The sequence below is a fragment of the Gymnodraco acuticeps genome, unplaced genomic scaffold, assembly GCF_902827175.1.
Source record: "Gymnodraco acuticeps unplaced genomic scaffold, fGymAcu1.1, whole genome shotgun sequence".
NCBI lineage: Eukaryota > Metazoa > Chordata > Actinopteri > Perciformes > Bathydraconidae > Gymnodraco > Gymnodraco acuticeps.
In genome coordinates, this window is record NW_022989755.1 from 2,215,604 (window position 1) to 2,230,952 (window position 15,349).

At 44.4% G+C, this 15,349-nt stretch overlaps 1 protein-coding gene across 5 annotated transcripts in view; it reads right to left on the minus strand.

Moving 5' to 3' along the window:
- Positions 1-15,349, minus strand: part of LOC117543847 (C-terminal-binding protein 2) — a 94,342-nt gene that overhangs the window by 36,357 nt on the left and 42,636 nt on the right. The window contains exon 1 of one of the 5 annotated variants that reach the window (XM_034212428.1): positions 10,869-12,687. The exons of the other annotated variants lie outside the window; for them this stretch is intronic. Coding sequence (XP_034068319.1) covers positions 10,869-12,687 — 1,819 coding nt within the window. Of the gene's footprint in view, positions 1-10,868; positions 12,688-15,349 lie in introns of those variants that run through there. 5 annotated transcript variants of the gene reach the window in all.

Genomic DNA, 15,349 nt, shown 5'->3' on the forward strand with positions numbered 1-15,349 from the left:
CCACAAAAAAAATGATTAGTTGTGAGTTTTAGATAAATGGTTCAGATGTAACTTTCACAGTGGATGTTCAAAGGTGTGTGTTGAGAGCTTTGTTGCGTAATGAATAGAAAAGACAAGTTCTAGGGAAACACTCTTTCTCACTCTTTTGTGGAGATTGTGGCTTGATATTTATTATCATTACGATAATGAAAGGGGTACTACCTGGATTGTTGTGCATAAAACTGCAGCATCTTTTCACTGTGACGCATTTCATTCTGAAAAATTATTGTGGATCCCAAATCAGAAATCCTTAGAAAATCCCAAAGGACTGCTTAAATGCATGTGATCACAAGTTGGCTAATTCCTAGAGGGACTTATCCTCAAGTATTTTCCTGTGCTCTCTCCAGCAGGTGCCACAGCTGATGAGCCCAGAAAGATTCAGGGTCTCAGAGGAAAAGGTATCTGGAGGGAGGGGATGGGTAAAGTGCAGCCACAGGCCCGGTGCAAACAAACAGCTATAAGCCCCTGACTCCAGCAGTTGACGTGCATGTCGTTGCATGTTTGGAGGGGGCGAGTAAGCACTAATGAGAACAGATTGGCACAGCAGGTCCCCCCCACACACAAACACACACTTCCTCTTTTAGATGTAGAGCAGCCAGACTTGGGTGTAAACCAGTACTGAAGGCTACATCTGTTCGCCCAGCCTCCTGTGATGCCATAAAGCCACAACCACACCTTCCAGCGCGAGCGTTTGTGCCCACACACACAGTTTCTAACACACAACATGAAATAAAACAAATCAATACCTTAAGATCATGATCTATACGTTTCTGTTTAATTTCCCCAGTCTGTAGTTTTTACTTGAGTATAGAAAACCTTTGAAAACTTAAAATTAACTGCGATGACTACAAAATTGATGAGCCTTTACACTTGGAAATGGAACCACAGTGCTATTTTTCCTTGGAAGCATAATAATAATACATTTTTCAAATTCAGACTCTACACTCACATCTCCCTCCTGCTGTATGACTTGTTAAAGCCCTGACCTTTAGCACAGTGAGACATCAAGAGCAGCGGTCACGCTCTGGAAGACCCGACAAATGGCCCGAGCCTTCTTACAGTCCTTGTGGATTTACCGTTGAGAGGGAGCCCTCTTCTTTGACCAGCCTAATTATACTGGAAGCGCCCTTTTCCTGTAAGCGCTGGAACTTGGCTGCTGAGAGGAAGCTGAATGTAGAGGCCTGTTAAATCCCCCTAAAGCACTTAAAGGGATTGTAAGAAAGCGAATGGTAGAACGAGCCAACCTACTGCTCGGAGATGAGACTTGGGCTGACCACATTATGACCAGAGGTTCAGATGCTGCACTCAGCGGGGGGGGGGATCTGCTCAGAAGCAGTGGTACCTTAGCTTAGAGAATATCCCCTGCCAGCTTTTATAGTTGGCTTGGTTTGAAAATGTTTCCATATTTCAGACTTTATTTCTAATATGTGGTCTATTACTAGGGTTTTGACTTTTTGTGGCTTTAACTTAATACCAAGAGTATGGGATGTCTTTCGTGCAAATGTTCTAGTACTTCAAGGGCTAGTTAACTCAAATACCCATAGGTTCTCAAATATCTTTTGTAGTTTAAATATATGGTTTTGGCTTGATCTGCTAAAGTTTTAACATACCGGTCCCACAAAAAGGTATTCACAGACTTCATCGTTTTTTTCCAAAGTATTTTTATGTGAGAGATTTTAAATGTTGGTTAACCAACTATTTAATTTAAGTGTAAAACAAATATTATTATTCTTGCCAGTGTATTGAAAACTGTCCCTTGCGTTTTCAAATCTGCCTTGGTAAGTCCAATTGAATAAGACATGAAGAGAGTGAGGAATAAGCAGTAGTAGTAGTAGTGTCGTTTTTGGTGGCGCAAGTTAGTAATTAGTCATTTCCCCATGGTGAATGTGTATTTATGAGGCCCAGGTTTATCCACTGTGAGGCACCTGCCGTGACAGCAGCAGCCAGGGTAAATAACACCCCAAGGCATGTATGCAGATGCACACACAAGAGCCCCCACCCCCTCAGCCAGCGGTCCAGATAACATCCTTGAGTCAACACTGCCACTCTGCTTTTGTTTTCTCTGCCTCTCCTCCTCTCTTCCCCTCCCACGTTCCAATCCCTGCAGAAACGCAAGGACCAGGGCTGAAAAGATGCAGGGATGAGGGACAGGGAGATAGAGAAAGAGAGGGAGAGGACGGGCTAAATTATAGCATGGGAATGCAAATGAGTGCATTTTATTTGGGGGTAGCCAAGGGGGGCAAGCAGGATTTATTTTCCAGGCAAGAACGGCCCCCCTGTGCCCTCTGGATCAGTTGCAGCAACAGCAAAAGGAAGAAAAACGAACATTCTCACTCTGCTTTTTACTTCGGGAAGAATAAAAAATGAAATATAACAAACACAAAACCCACAACTCTAAGAGGCTGCTGCAGTCATAAAATAAAATGATATTTTGCTATGCTTTCATGCCTCCTCCTCCCAGCTCTGTTTCACTCCCTCCCTCCCGCTTCTCCCCCGCTCTGCCTATAGCACAGACACACTAAAAGTTCCTGGAATACGGGCACAAATCACAGCCTGACCAAACACACCACTGCCACCACTCACACCTCCCCCATCTGGAAAAACACAGTAACAAAGTGAGCGTGCGCAGGAGGGAAAGGGACGAGGATGGAGGAAGCGGGGTGAGCCAGCTGCAGGTGGTCTCCAGATGTGGTGGCCCTGGGTACAGGCCACTCTGGCGCTGTTAGGCGCGACTCACACATCCCTCCTTTCCCTTCCATCGCTCCTCCTCCTCCCGCAGTGACAAGAGCCATCTGGCCTGGCAGAGAGAGTGGAGACACAGCAGAGAGTCCCACCCTCCCAAGTGTGGCCCATGAATGCCATTCAGCAGAGAGCAGGAGTAAATAAAATGCACGCACACACATATATGCTCAATACCCCCACTCTCCGAAAGCTGTCACATGGCTATTAACCCATCGAAGCAGCGGCCCAGCTGTGCTCCATTACGATAAATACACCGAGGTTGCGGGGTCTTGTCAACCAGGAGTCAGCCATCAGATACTCTGGGGTGTCCACTTACAGCCTTTTAAAGAGAGCTACACCCTTTTTATCATCACACCCCCCCCCTCTCTTTTCGTCATCTCCAACCTCCTCTGGAAAAAACTCCCACCCACTAGCCCCGTCATCCACCTCACATCACCACTGCAGATGATATTTCACTCTTCCTCTGGCAGAGCAGCCCCCACCTACCACCCGCCATATCCCCAAACCCACTGTAGCTGGAGTTTGAATTTTGGTAACACAATATGAGACCTAGAACACCCGACACCCCGGAGCTGCACTGATGCTACCCCACTTCCTGTATGTATTTTTACGTACTCTAAAGCGCAATGACCTGCAAATAAAAGGATGTTGTTGAATAAGCGAATAAACAAATGCAGTCCCTCGAAAACCATTTCCTGGAAGGCTAATCATTTGACTTGTTTTATTCCTCGGAAAATATAATAGATTTCTCTTCCCTCTCCAATTGTCCGTCATTCAAACTCTGTTGAGATTACTTTTGGAAAAGGTTAGCCAGTTAAAGGCCTGGCTGCTTTCCTGCAGGCACATTTGGTCTTTGTACAGCTTGGGAATACTCTTAAAAGGATTCCTGAGTAATTGTCTGTGCTGCAGTAGAAATTGGGAATGGAGGGAAATGGACTGTAATGACTGAAAGGGAACAGGGTAGCAGCAACGATAATGGCCAATAAAGGCGACGCGGGGTTAATGCTGCACTATTCCCTCGGATATTAATGAAAGAATAAAAACACACCATGTCTTATTAGCATGTGCAACATACAAAACAGTGGAGGAAGGGCTTGCCTCGAGTAGTTTTTATATATTTTATATATTTGGTATCTTATCATCAGCACTCTGGCATTAACAAGGCTCTTTTAAGTCTCCGTCCTTAAGGGAAACAGCATTCAGCTAACTTGTAAGACAAATAAATACTCCAATGCCAGCAAAAAGGTGGACCCATAACTATTCTAATGTGACTAAAATATCCTCAAGATGCATTACAAAGCTGATTTGTTTCCCTCTTATCCACGCTGCCCATTTTTATATGCTTCCACATGGGAGATGTTTTTAGGGTCCCGCTGTTTTTTCTGGCTGTGGAGCTGAATGAATGGCAACCAGTAGCATCGATTTGCAGAGCGGGCCTCAGATCAAACCACAGGACAAAAGACTGGGCAGAAGAACAACGGAGGAACACAATGGGCCACATGGGAAACTAATGACAACCGCTCGATCGGGACGACCACAACCGACCACAGGCGCACTCGTTCCAGGAAGGAAAAGGCTTAACAACACACAACAACAAAGATAGAAAAGCAGCCACAGCTACACAACGACGTAGCCAACTGTGCTAGTCCGAAAAGGTTCTCCCACGAGAAAATGTCCACGGATAGCCGTTATACCTTTTCATTCATATTATTTCCTCTCTTTTTCTTCATCCTCTCCACTTCGCCCTCTCTCTCCAACCCCTCCTCACCGTCCACAGACCATGAAGAAAGTAAATATGTGCACGAGGTAAAGCAATCGGTTAACCTTTGAGATACCCTGGCAATGAGATCTGCGGCTCTTTACTCTTTTCAGCTGCATAAAAAAAGGGAAGGGAAGAAGAAAAAAAACACAAGGTTGGCCACCACTTCAGAGGCGATATTCAATATCCATGAGCTTTTTCATTTCACACTGATGAATAATTCAGGGTGACCTGCCCACCACTGAGTGAGAGAGAAAGAGGGGGAGGGAGACACAAAAAAAGGAGGACTGGGGAGGTGTGCAGAGGTAGTTGTCTGTTTTAGTGGATGCAGCTGTTGCCGATCGACATGCACAAAACCAATCTCCTTCCCAGCTGCCGGGGAGAGAGAGGAATAATACGGCAGAATTGACGACAGATAATTGGGGAGATTATATCAAAGTGCTGCCATTCTTACAGCACGAGCAGTGAGCACACACCGCTGCAATCCTGTAAACAAAACAGCCACGGGATAAGGCGACTAGTAGGATAAATAAACACGACATAGCTGGAAGATTTTTCTCACAAATCATAACATCTCATCATTAACATAAACACACACGCTCACAAAAACACACACACTCACCCCCCTCATCTCGCCATTAGCACTGAGCAGTAACCTTTGGGCATGTTAAGGAGAATGCAAGGGCCAGTTACCGTTCAGTCCAAATTACAAACAGCTGGCCTCCAGTCAGCGCTATCTAGCATGCAACCTGAAATATGTTTCTTTTTTAAACTAAAAAGAACCCTTTCTCCATGTATTTTATTTTCATCCAGCCATTTTCCATTTGATTCAGGAGCCATTTCATTTTCAAAAAAACATGTGTGGCGTAACATTCTCTGTTGTTAAAAGCAAAAATGAGAAAATTGAGCCTTTGAAAATGAGTACATATATTTATTTTCCTATTTCTTAAGTCTAAGATTCAGGAAATACTTAAATTATCTTAGCTAACTGATGGAAATGTATCCCTGACATGACTTAAAAAACTCTCTCAAACAGCATATACAAATATATTGGAGGAAATCCAAACTCAAGATACAAACTCGTCATTATTGTAGAGACCCATGCCAGTATTAATATACAGTAGCAGATTAGATATGAGAAAATGGAAAATTTAAGGCCAACTTTCTGACCAGGGGATGACACATCTGACCCTGAGCAGAGGTCAGCTGCTACTATCGAGCACGCACACAAACACACTCAAGCTGTCACAAGCAGAGGGAGACCAGCTGTTCCTCATTCGCTCGAAGGCTCTGCTCCCTCCACGGGTTGGCTGGCTTTGCAGAAATCATTAATCCCTCTGTGAATGCAACTGATGGTTTGGAAAGATCAACCACAAGAAGACAGCAAGGGAGGGGCGAGATGGAGATGGGGATGGCGCTCGACGAACACTTTTACTTGTTTTATGATTTTTTTCTGAGACAAAACTACTGCAGTGGAAAAATAGATGTTCCTGGCCATATTTCCCCAGGGACACAAACAATACAGAGGCTGAGTGGAGATGGAGCAGCAGATACTTCATGTAACATTTACCAGGTTCTCAGGAAGCGGGAGACACATGGCAGATTGCGCATGGCATTCAAGAATCTGAAGGTGAATAACGCAACAGCATACAGTAAAGAGAGAAAAGCTTTCCATTGTTTTGGGTTTGTACTTACACTACAGCACATACGATTTTAAATTAAGTAATGAAAGGCCTAAATTCAAACTTGTATTTTATAAGCTTTGAACATTCTATAAGGGCACTTTTAAAAACACAGTTCCCACATTTTAGGACAGGGAAGCAAAACAACAAACAAAAACATTCAGACATGTTTTTTATGGATTAACGGTGTAGTATGATCGACAAACTCTTTTTACAACAGATAATTAGTTTTACTTCCTGAAGACCAGTCAGAAGGCAAAAAAGCCTAGAAAGAAAATACTTTCAGACGAAAATAAATGTAATGGGTTTATTTTCTGTAAACTTGATTAGTTTGTGAACGCTTAAATGATGAAGCGATAAACACAAAGGGTTACATTACCTAAACTGTTCATCTGGCAGGTAAAAAAACTCTAATTAAATATAAAAAACAACACTTTAACCTCACCGCAGACACACCCAATATAATAAAGGCCCGACTGTAACTCTATTACTGCATTGTACATGTCTTAATAGGCATTGGCTTCCATAGATACAATACATTAATACACACATGTGGTGCTATATGACGTCAATACTCGAGCAGGGCTACACTGATTAGTATCCAGCTACATTCCCTGTAATAACCCCTGACCGATGCCTTGTGAGCTCAAACCTCTTGTCTGTCTCCACTCATTCATATCAAAGGGATTAGTGAGGATGACACAGACACACACTGACACGTGACGCCTGTATAATAGCATCCACACACAAGTCATATTCATAGCACACATACACACACACACACACACAGATGGCCAGTGGGATTTCCCCACTCTAATTCTCAGCCTATTCCTGGACAGGTAGCGTAAGCCACTAGCCCCCTAACCCATTACGGCATCAAGAAGTTAATCATCTGTGAGAATATTTTGTTTACTTGTGTCTGTTTTTCAGGATATTAGAATTCCAATTAAACTAATTACTAAGAGATTAAGGTTTCCACTAATAGCTTTTTAATATCTTATTTTATTATTCGGTAAACCAATTGGTCAATACCTTTTTACCTTTTTACCTATCATAATTCATATTTAATTAGCAGACAACAACATGTCTGAAATATGTGACAAGCCTAAACTGGAGCTATCATCACTGCTTGCTTACTTCAGGGATTTGTCTTCCTCACTTTCGCAAAGAAAACACATGATCAGTTGTTAAGGTCTTGTCCCAATGTCCTGCTGTCACATCCAGCCGGCCTCAGATGAAGACAAACACTTCCTGCTGCTGGGAGAGGGACATCTGTGGTCTGTGTTTGAAAGGAAAGCAGGGGGCCACTGCATTGTGTGTAGTCCACAACAAAAATACACAAACATGTCCATATATAAAAATTCTAAAATACTTTTGAACTATGCATTTGAGGTAAAATATCAAAGCACTCTCACACAAACAAAGCAAGGTGTCTGAACAGAGAAACCGACTCGTCCAAGACTGACACATCAAGGGTGTGGAAAACAGACAGGGCCGTTTCTCAATTGCGAGTACACATGCTGCAGAGCAACTATTTCAAGTATACCACGTCATAGAGTGGCGCAGAATGCTGGGCATTTAACATGCATTTAAACAGTCCTTCGGCGCCACTCGATGACTTGAAATAGTTGCTCTGCAGCAGTTTTACTCGCGATTGAGAAACGGCCTGAGAGTGCACGCTAAAATCAATGTCAGACACCTGAACAAAACAAAGCAGTTTAGCCAAGGACAGTTGCACGCACATTAGGCATTCATCCTTATGGATGTCCTTCCAAATACAGGCAGGCAAAAATAAAATCCCATTCAGGCTCTCATGGGAGCAATGCACTGGAAGGTTACATAACTGTCAGCGACACCAGTGATGGCTTCCTGTCAAAAGAAGGGGGGGGGGGGCATGTTTGCTATATTTTAACTAAACTTGTGATTGAGTGGATAAATCCTGGCTATAGTGGCACAAAGAGAAAACATTTGTACAGGTGAACATGTCGACTAACACATACTATAGCTTCAACAAAGTTCTAGTATCTCTACTTCCTGTGAGCTTCAAGCCCTGCCCCCAAACACTCCAACGCCTCTTAATTCTTTAGCCCAGAAAAGTACATCTGAAGATCTTCTCTGGATTATCTCCACAAGTAAATCACGTGCTGGCATTTGTCGACAACATGCAAGCGTCCACCTTAGTTAATCTAATGAGCATGCACACAATGCTGGCGACAAGCCAATCACGTCTCTTACTAGCGGGTTGGCTATTCTGCTTCACGTGACATCAAAGTTAGGTTTACCCACCTGTGCTGTTCTGTGGGACGCTACTGACGGACAACTCCATGGCCAATGCGAATGCTGCAAGGCGCTCTCCCTACTTTGGATGGAAGGGAACTGTTGCAACTAAGCTCGCCTCAACCGTTTAATGCCATTATTAACACTACTTATGGCTTTAGCCAACCAAGACAGCGCCTTGTGGAGAGGAGTACACAGACAGGGCCCTCCCACCTGCAACTTCTACAAACATATTTTAAGGAGCTTTGAGAATAGAATACAATTTGCCAATATGGAAATGTGGAAGCCTATGTGTAATTGTACACTTTGATGCAAGATGATAAAGAGAACACTGGTTTGTACTGGAAGAACAACCAATTTATTCAGTAGGTGCAAAATAAATAATGTGTCAACTTTTCATCAATATGCATGTTTGAACATAAAACACCATTCATGTAATAAGAGAATGTCTTCACTGATGTACTAAAGCTCTTGCACAAAAATGCACTCAAAAATGAGAAGCAATCTCTTGAGATGTGCACTGTTCAGAGAGAGGGAAAGTGAGGAAGAGTGTAGAGAAATATGTTTTCATTAAGTGCCCGGCAACATCTTATTATCTCAATCAATTTATCCTGTTCAGCACTGCACATGGCTGCCCAAAAGTAAAGAGTAACAAGTGCAAAAAATGAAACACTGCATGCAGGGCTTCACTTTTCCCCTTCTCTAAATGTGAAGATCAGCAATCTCTGATTACCACCAAAATCTAGGTTGCCTAGCAACACACAATTAAGAGGTATGCTTTGCGATCAGCGGCAAGGGCTGCCCATTATCAGATGAAGTTACTGAAGCAACAAATGTCAGCTACATGCAAATGGGTTTGTTGTGCTAAAAGTGTACTGCTAGAGCGGGGAGGGGCTGCCAGTGTGACCTTTGAAAGCTACGGGTTTGTGCAAGATGCTTAAAAAAGGGACTTCCTACTCCCACCTCCCCCACAACTCCTCCCCCCGCCTCTGAATCTCACACTTGCTTATCATTTCCTAGAGAACATGACATGAAGGGAAGCCACTTCATAAAAGTCATTACTTTTTAACAAGTGCAGCAGCCCACAGACCCATTAGAGAGGCAGGCAAGACACAGGGTTACATGGCATAAAAGCAAGGTTAAAAGATATAATTCTTCCCTGAGCTCATTTGCTGACTTTGGCAGGGAAATACATCAACTTGGTAAAGGGAGAAATCAAGGCCTTTCTTTGTTGACATTACTTTATGATAGCTTGCTGAGGAATCCACTGTCAAGGTAAACTGAGCATAAAAAGCTGCCAAACTACTTGCTTAATCATTGTATGAGACCAACAAGTTGCAGACAACTCAAACATTATTAAGCATTCTGTGAGGCCACTAGGACTGCAGGGTTAAAAAGGACCTTCAAAAGTAGAACAATTATTTTATCACTGTAACTTTATAAAATTGCAAATCAATTCCTAAGAATTGTTGAAAGCAGCACAAAGCAGCCGAGACATACTTTGAAGTTACTTTTCAGTCAGAGTGGGAGGAGAACAAATATCCTGTACCTACTACTTGAGACGAGTACAATTGAGTCGTGTATAGCAAACCAACAAATAAATGAACCAAAGTTTAGTGGCACGACAATGCAACCAGAGTTTCAAACAGACATCAGTGTGTCTATAAAAAACAGTTACCTATTATAGCCTACACAACTATACATCCAATTAGTGTAATTGGATGTTGAGGCAGTTAAGCCTCCGATTAGGTGAGAGTAGAATAGAAAACAGTATGACAGCAACCATGCGTAAAGGAAACTTTTACCAGAGATAAGTTGGAAATATATTATTATATATCTATTTGACATTTTCTAACCATATCTTAGTAAAATGTAAAGTGTATAGTAAGAGAATAGTTAGTAAAATGATCTGGTATATAAGTGTGTACTTTAAACCTCAAAAAAGCAAGATGCCACTACAAAACAACTCAAATAGCACACTTTTGCTTCTCACCAATAAGCTAATTGAAAGAGTACTGCACATAAGAAGTGTTTCAACTTGGTGATGAGACAGGATCCCCTCAGGCAAATGACACAACCCTGTTGCAATAAGTGTATAAATAGTTGCGTATAAAAAAAAAAGACTTCTCAGAGCAAAGCTGCTTAACTTGTCAGCTGCATCTTATGCTTCTACTTTGGTTTTTGTAGTATTGGAAAAATCTATCAATCATAAACTGATTTAAATCTCACCGTGCATCTAATCTATGACAAAACACAACACAGAAAAATACTATTTCCAAAGCCTACACAAGAAATAGATAAAGCAGCAACAAGGACAGAGATAAAAGGGTTTGAAAAAATGAAGGGAAATATGTGAGGTTTGACATTACTTGTGTCAGGTGCGGAGAGCATAGTTGAGACTATGACAGGTGGACCAGTGCGACGTCCTACCAACTTGCTGTTGTTAAGGTTTTGCGCTTGGAGATTGGATGAAGAAGTTACAGGAACAATGTTACTCTCAGGAGCAGCATTCATCCCTTTCCGGAGAAGTTGGGGGCTATGAAGGGGGGTTGCCGCTGCTATTGGCGATGGTGGAGGAAGGTTGGTAGCTCTCTTCATCAGCTCCATGGGGGAATAGGAACCAGAAAAGGTTTTGGGTGCCGCTCCAGGGGTGCCTGGAGCTGGTGGAGGCTGTTGTCCAAGAGCAGACATGGCAATACCGGTGTGGGCATTGTACATGGAGAATGGTCTTCCCTGAGTGACAGCATTGCTGTATCCTCCGGGGCTGATTGGAAAAGCTCCAGTTGCCAGGGGCCGTGCTAGTTGATAGTTGGTGGTCTCCAGGAGGTGTTGGGAGGGTGCGCTGCTGGGTCTTCTACCAAGAAACTCTCCCATTCTGGGGGACACGTTCTGGATGGTGCTGGGCGGTTGCTGCATCAGGCAGGGGTCCATGGTCAAACCCTGGGGCTGCATGTAAAGCTCGCGGTGACTGAAGCTATTGGATCGAGTACGTGTTGCTGCCCCACTTGCCTTGCTACCAAGCACCACACGAGAGAGAACACGGGCTTGGGCCAAGTTAGGGGCCAAAGAGCGAACATCGTGGTCCTCCATCATTCCCAACGTGGCAGCAGAATCAAAGCCATGTTGCAGCAGTAGAGTGATAGTGCTCTCAGCCAAGCCTTCAGCTCGCAGGTAACCCAAGAAGTTCGGGTCCACCATCCTTTTGGGGTCTAGAGCGCTTTGATGGTGATGAGGCATGCTGGAGTTCATTCCAGCTGTGGCAGCCATCATGGCTGAGCTGGGGTCATAGTTTGGGTCATAAGGCATCCTCTGGGAGGCTACAGCTCCATACGCGCGGTGAAGAGCTCCGTCCATTCCCTGAGAAGCTGCGTCCAGCCCTGAACTGGATGCAGCTTGCTGGCGAGGGTCCAGGGAAAAGCTGTTGATATTGTTATAAGCTTGACGAGCAGAGAGAGACGGTTGTTCAGTATTGTAATAGGTAAGAGGGGGCAGGCCCCCGTAAACTGCAGGAGAGGGAGAGCAACCGCCAATACGGTGGATGTCTGGTATCATCTTAGATCCCAGTGTTTCCCTGTACAAGCGGCTCAGCTCATGAACGGGAAGGGGAGGAGGTGGAGGAGGAGGAGGTGGAGGGGGAGGAGGCACAGGGGTAGGTGTTGAGGCGGAGGGCCGCACAGAAGGTGTTGCTCTTGCCTGTCCTTGATCCCAGGTAGGCCTCAACCCCCCAGCGCTAGGCCCATAATGCGAGGCTGATCTGTTGAGCAGGTGCTGGTTATCCCTATAAAATCCAGACTCGTCAGGAAGCTGGCCAGATAAAGTAGCGTCAGCCAGGTAGTAATCCTGAGGTGGTGCAGAGGCCCGGCCTGCCATCAATTGCCTGAGGTAGAGACTGTTGCTGAGATCGGGCACAGATGTCTTCCTCAGTAGCTGCTGCCCACGCCGCTCCTGCTGGGCCTGCCTGTACATGGAGGTTTGGAGGTCTGTATCAGCTTTCTCACAAAGATCTAGGTGATGGTGAAACCAAGCTCCACAGTCAGCTCCACCCTGTGAAAAAGAATTCCTACGTCCCGCAACGGTGCCACGGTGTTGACAGCGACTTGCAGCCCTGTCGTTCTGACCTTCAGACCATTCAGGATCCCGTTGGCCCAGAGCACCACCAAAATGCGACTGCTCACTTGAGTTAGGCATCAGTGAAGACAATGAAGCGGGCAGCTATAAAAGCGGAAAATAGAGCCGGGTATTGTGTTTCTACTCTCCAGTTACACTCACCACCAATCAAATGGGAGCGGTGGAGAGAGGATGAGAAAAGGTGAAGCATGAGCTACCTTTTTACCTGAACTGCAGCTGTAGGGCCCCCCCCCACCCCCCCAGCCCTCACTCTTAAGTCCACGCTATCATGTAGCTCCCTGCTGGCAGCCTATCTAAATAATTCAGCCCTGGAAACATTAGAAATCAATGAAGAGAGGCACAACATGACAAACACACAAGCAAGAGACAAACATACATGGAAACAGAAAAAATGCACACCTTTAGGGAGAGGCTCTACTCCATTCTACAGCAGGGATCATGCTTGTGCTGGGTGTCAGGCTTACATTCCAAAATAAAACCGGGGGTAAAGAAATTGGGGTAAAAACACATGCTGGACAATGCCAACAGAATGGAGGAGGGGACAAGACGCGCTAATCCAATGGGGTTCGTGCACGTCATTGGCAGGGACAGTGCTGTTGTCCACAGTGTGTGCCACGAGGGGATTAGCGTCAAGCTAAAACCTGCTTAAATCCACTGCCCCCTCTGACATCACTTGAGCCAGATAGTGTACACAGCAAGCACGCTGCTGAGGCCCCTGGATGTTCACAGAGTGTAAAGCTACATTGTTTACGGTGTTTAGTGGTTACTGCCAACCCCAGCCGGCATCCCTTGGGCCTGAATGGATCTTCCCTGAGGGACTTGGAAGGTTGGGGACTGACATGTTTGCTGAAGTATGTCCCTGGAGAGAGAGGGAGGGGGGTTGTTGCATAGGTTGGATTCACAAGTACTTGTGACTGAGGGTCAAATGTAACTTGGTGGCTACTAGAAGGAAGTAGATGTTCCACACAAACCACAGAGCACAGCACAGCCTCCTCTACTGGGCATATTTAGATTCACATATATGAATACACTGACAACATAGGGGAAAACATGCAACCATGCAGTGGCTTAAATAATTGAGATTCCCCCTGCCCCACCCCCCCTTAAGTTTGTTGTATAAAACAGATGGTTTAAGAATTAAAGTAGGAAATCCTACTTTTGGTGTTGCTCATTTGAATTAAATTAATTTAAACTTATATCAAATCATAATCCAGGGGTTGCAAATACAAAATATCTATACCTTCAAAGGCATTATACCGTTGACTATACTGTCACAATAGGGCTATAGTCCTTTATTCAGAATGTTTTGATTCACAAAATGAATAAACATGAACTGCACTTTTAACAAGTCAAGTCTGGTTTCCCCTCAAAGCGCTCGCACTGCTACTACACACTCCAGATGTACCACAGAGCAGCAGATGTGGCTTATCGGTGATGTTGCCATCTGAAAGATAACTGCCGGTGTTTACTTGCCGCGACAAGAGCAATGTAAACAAAAAACAGCGGGAGGAGGAGTAGAAAGGGCGCTTTGATAAGTGTGTGATGGGAAAAAAGCTGATAAGACGGGAGGCTGTCAGCTTTGACCTGACCGCTAACACAGACAGTGTGGGATAGGACAAGGCAGGAGGGGAGGGGGATATGATTGGACTGCACTGGACTGTGACAACTAGATGGCTACCAGCCTGTTTCCATTCTTTGCTTTGCTTCAGTTTGAAATAGGGAACAGGAGTTTAAAGGAAGAGTTGCCAGGGACATCATCTGCATGCTCCTGAAGCTGAGACACACAGACAGCGTGACTGAAATGTGCTAAATGTATAACAGTTAAGGAGCGACAACAGACCGCGATAGTCGTGTGTCTCTAAATGTTGTCCCACTACCTGTCAAGTCACAGCGGGAAACGCCATAACAAGCTTGTTTTCATTTTAGAGCTTAAGTGATGCAATCATGACATAATGTTAAAAAAAGATTGTTTCATAATGGAAGATCGGATGGGAGAACATTAAGTAGGTCAAAACAAAAGTAAATTAGAACAGATTTATTTTCCCTATGGCCCTTAGTAGTCCAATATGACGCACATCTGAAGGATAGTTTCTTTCATTAGAGGTAAAACATACCTAGCAATTTCCTTGCAGTGATTTCTCAGTGCTGTTCTCCCAAGTCGGAGTCTCCCTGCGCTTTTTTGTCAGCTGTAAAAGACACCATTAATCACTATGTTGTATCTCTCTACGGCGATCGCCGACAATAACTTATTTTAATAAGCCCCTTCCAGGGCCTTGTGCCACTCAGAACCCTGCTCCCTGACAAAATATTAATAACAATAATAAACATCTCAAGTACGGTCAGGCTAGTGTTGCTAAAACAGAAACAAGGATATGGCTTCCGTTATCTCTTTCCATGCATTTCCCATTTTTCTTAAGCAAGAGAAGCTAGGGCACCGTATTCATCGTGTCTGCATTCTCTGGTATGCCTCTCATGAGGGCTGCTCCATAATTACACTCATCAAGCAATAAGGACCCTGTACTTGATAGCATGAATAATACAATAGAAGAAAAGGAACCCCAAAGTTACGCAGTGGATACTTGGTGAAAGATATCAGAATCGATGCCAGCACCCGGTTTGGTAGCTCGCAGCCAATCGGACGGCTCAGTGAAAGACCTCTAGGTAACAATGTGTTGAACAGACGTGCCTTTGGAGCAATCTGGCCATCTTTCTAGGGCACAGG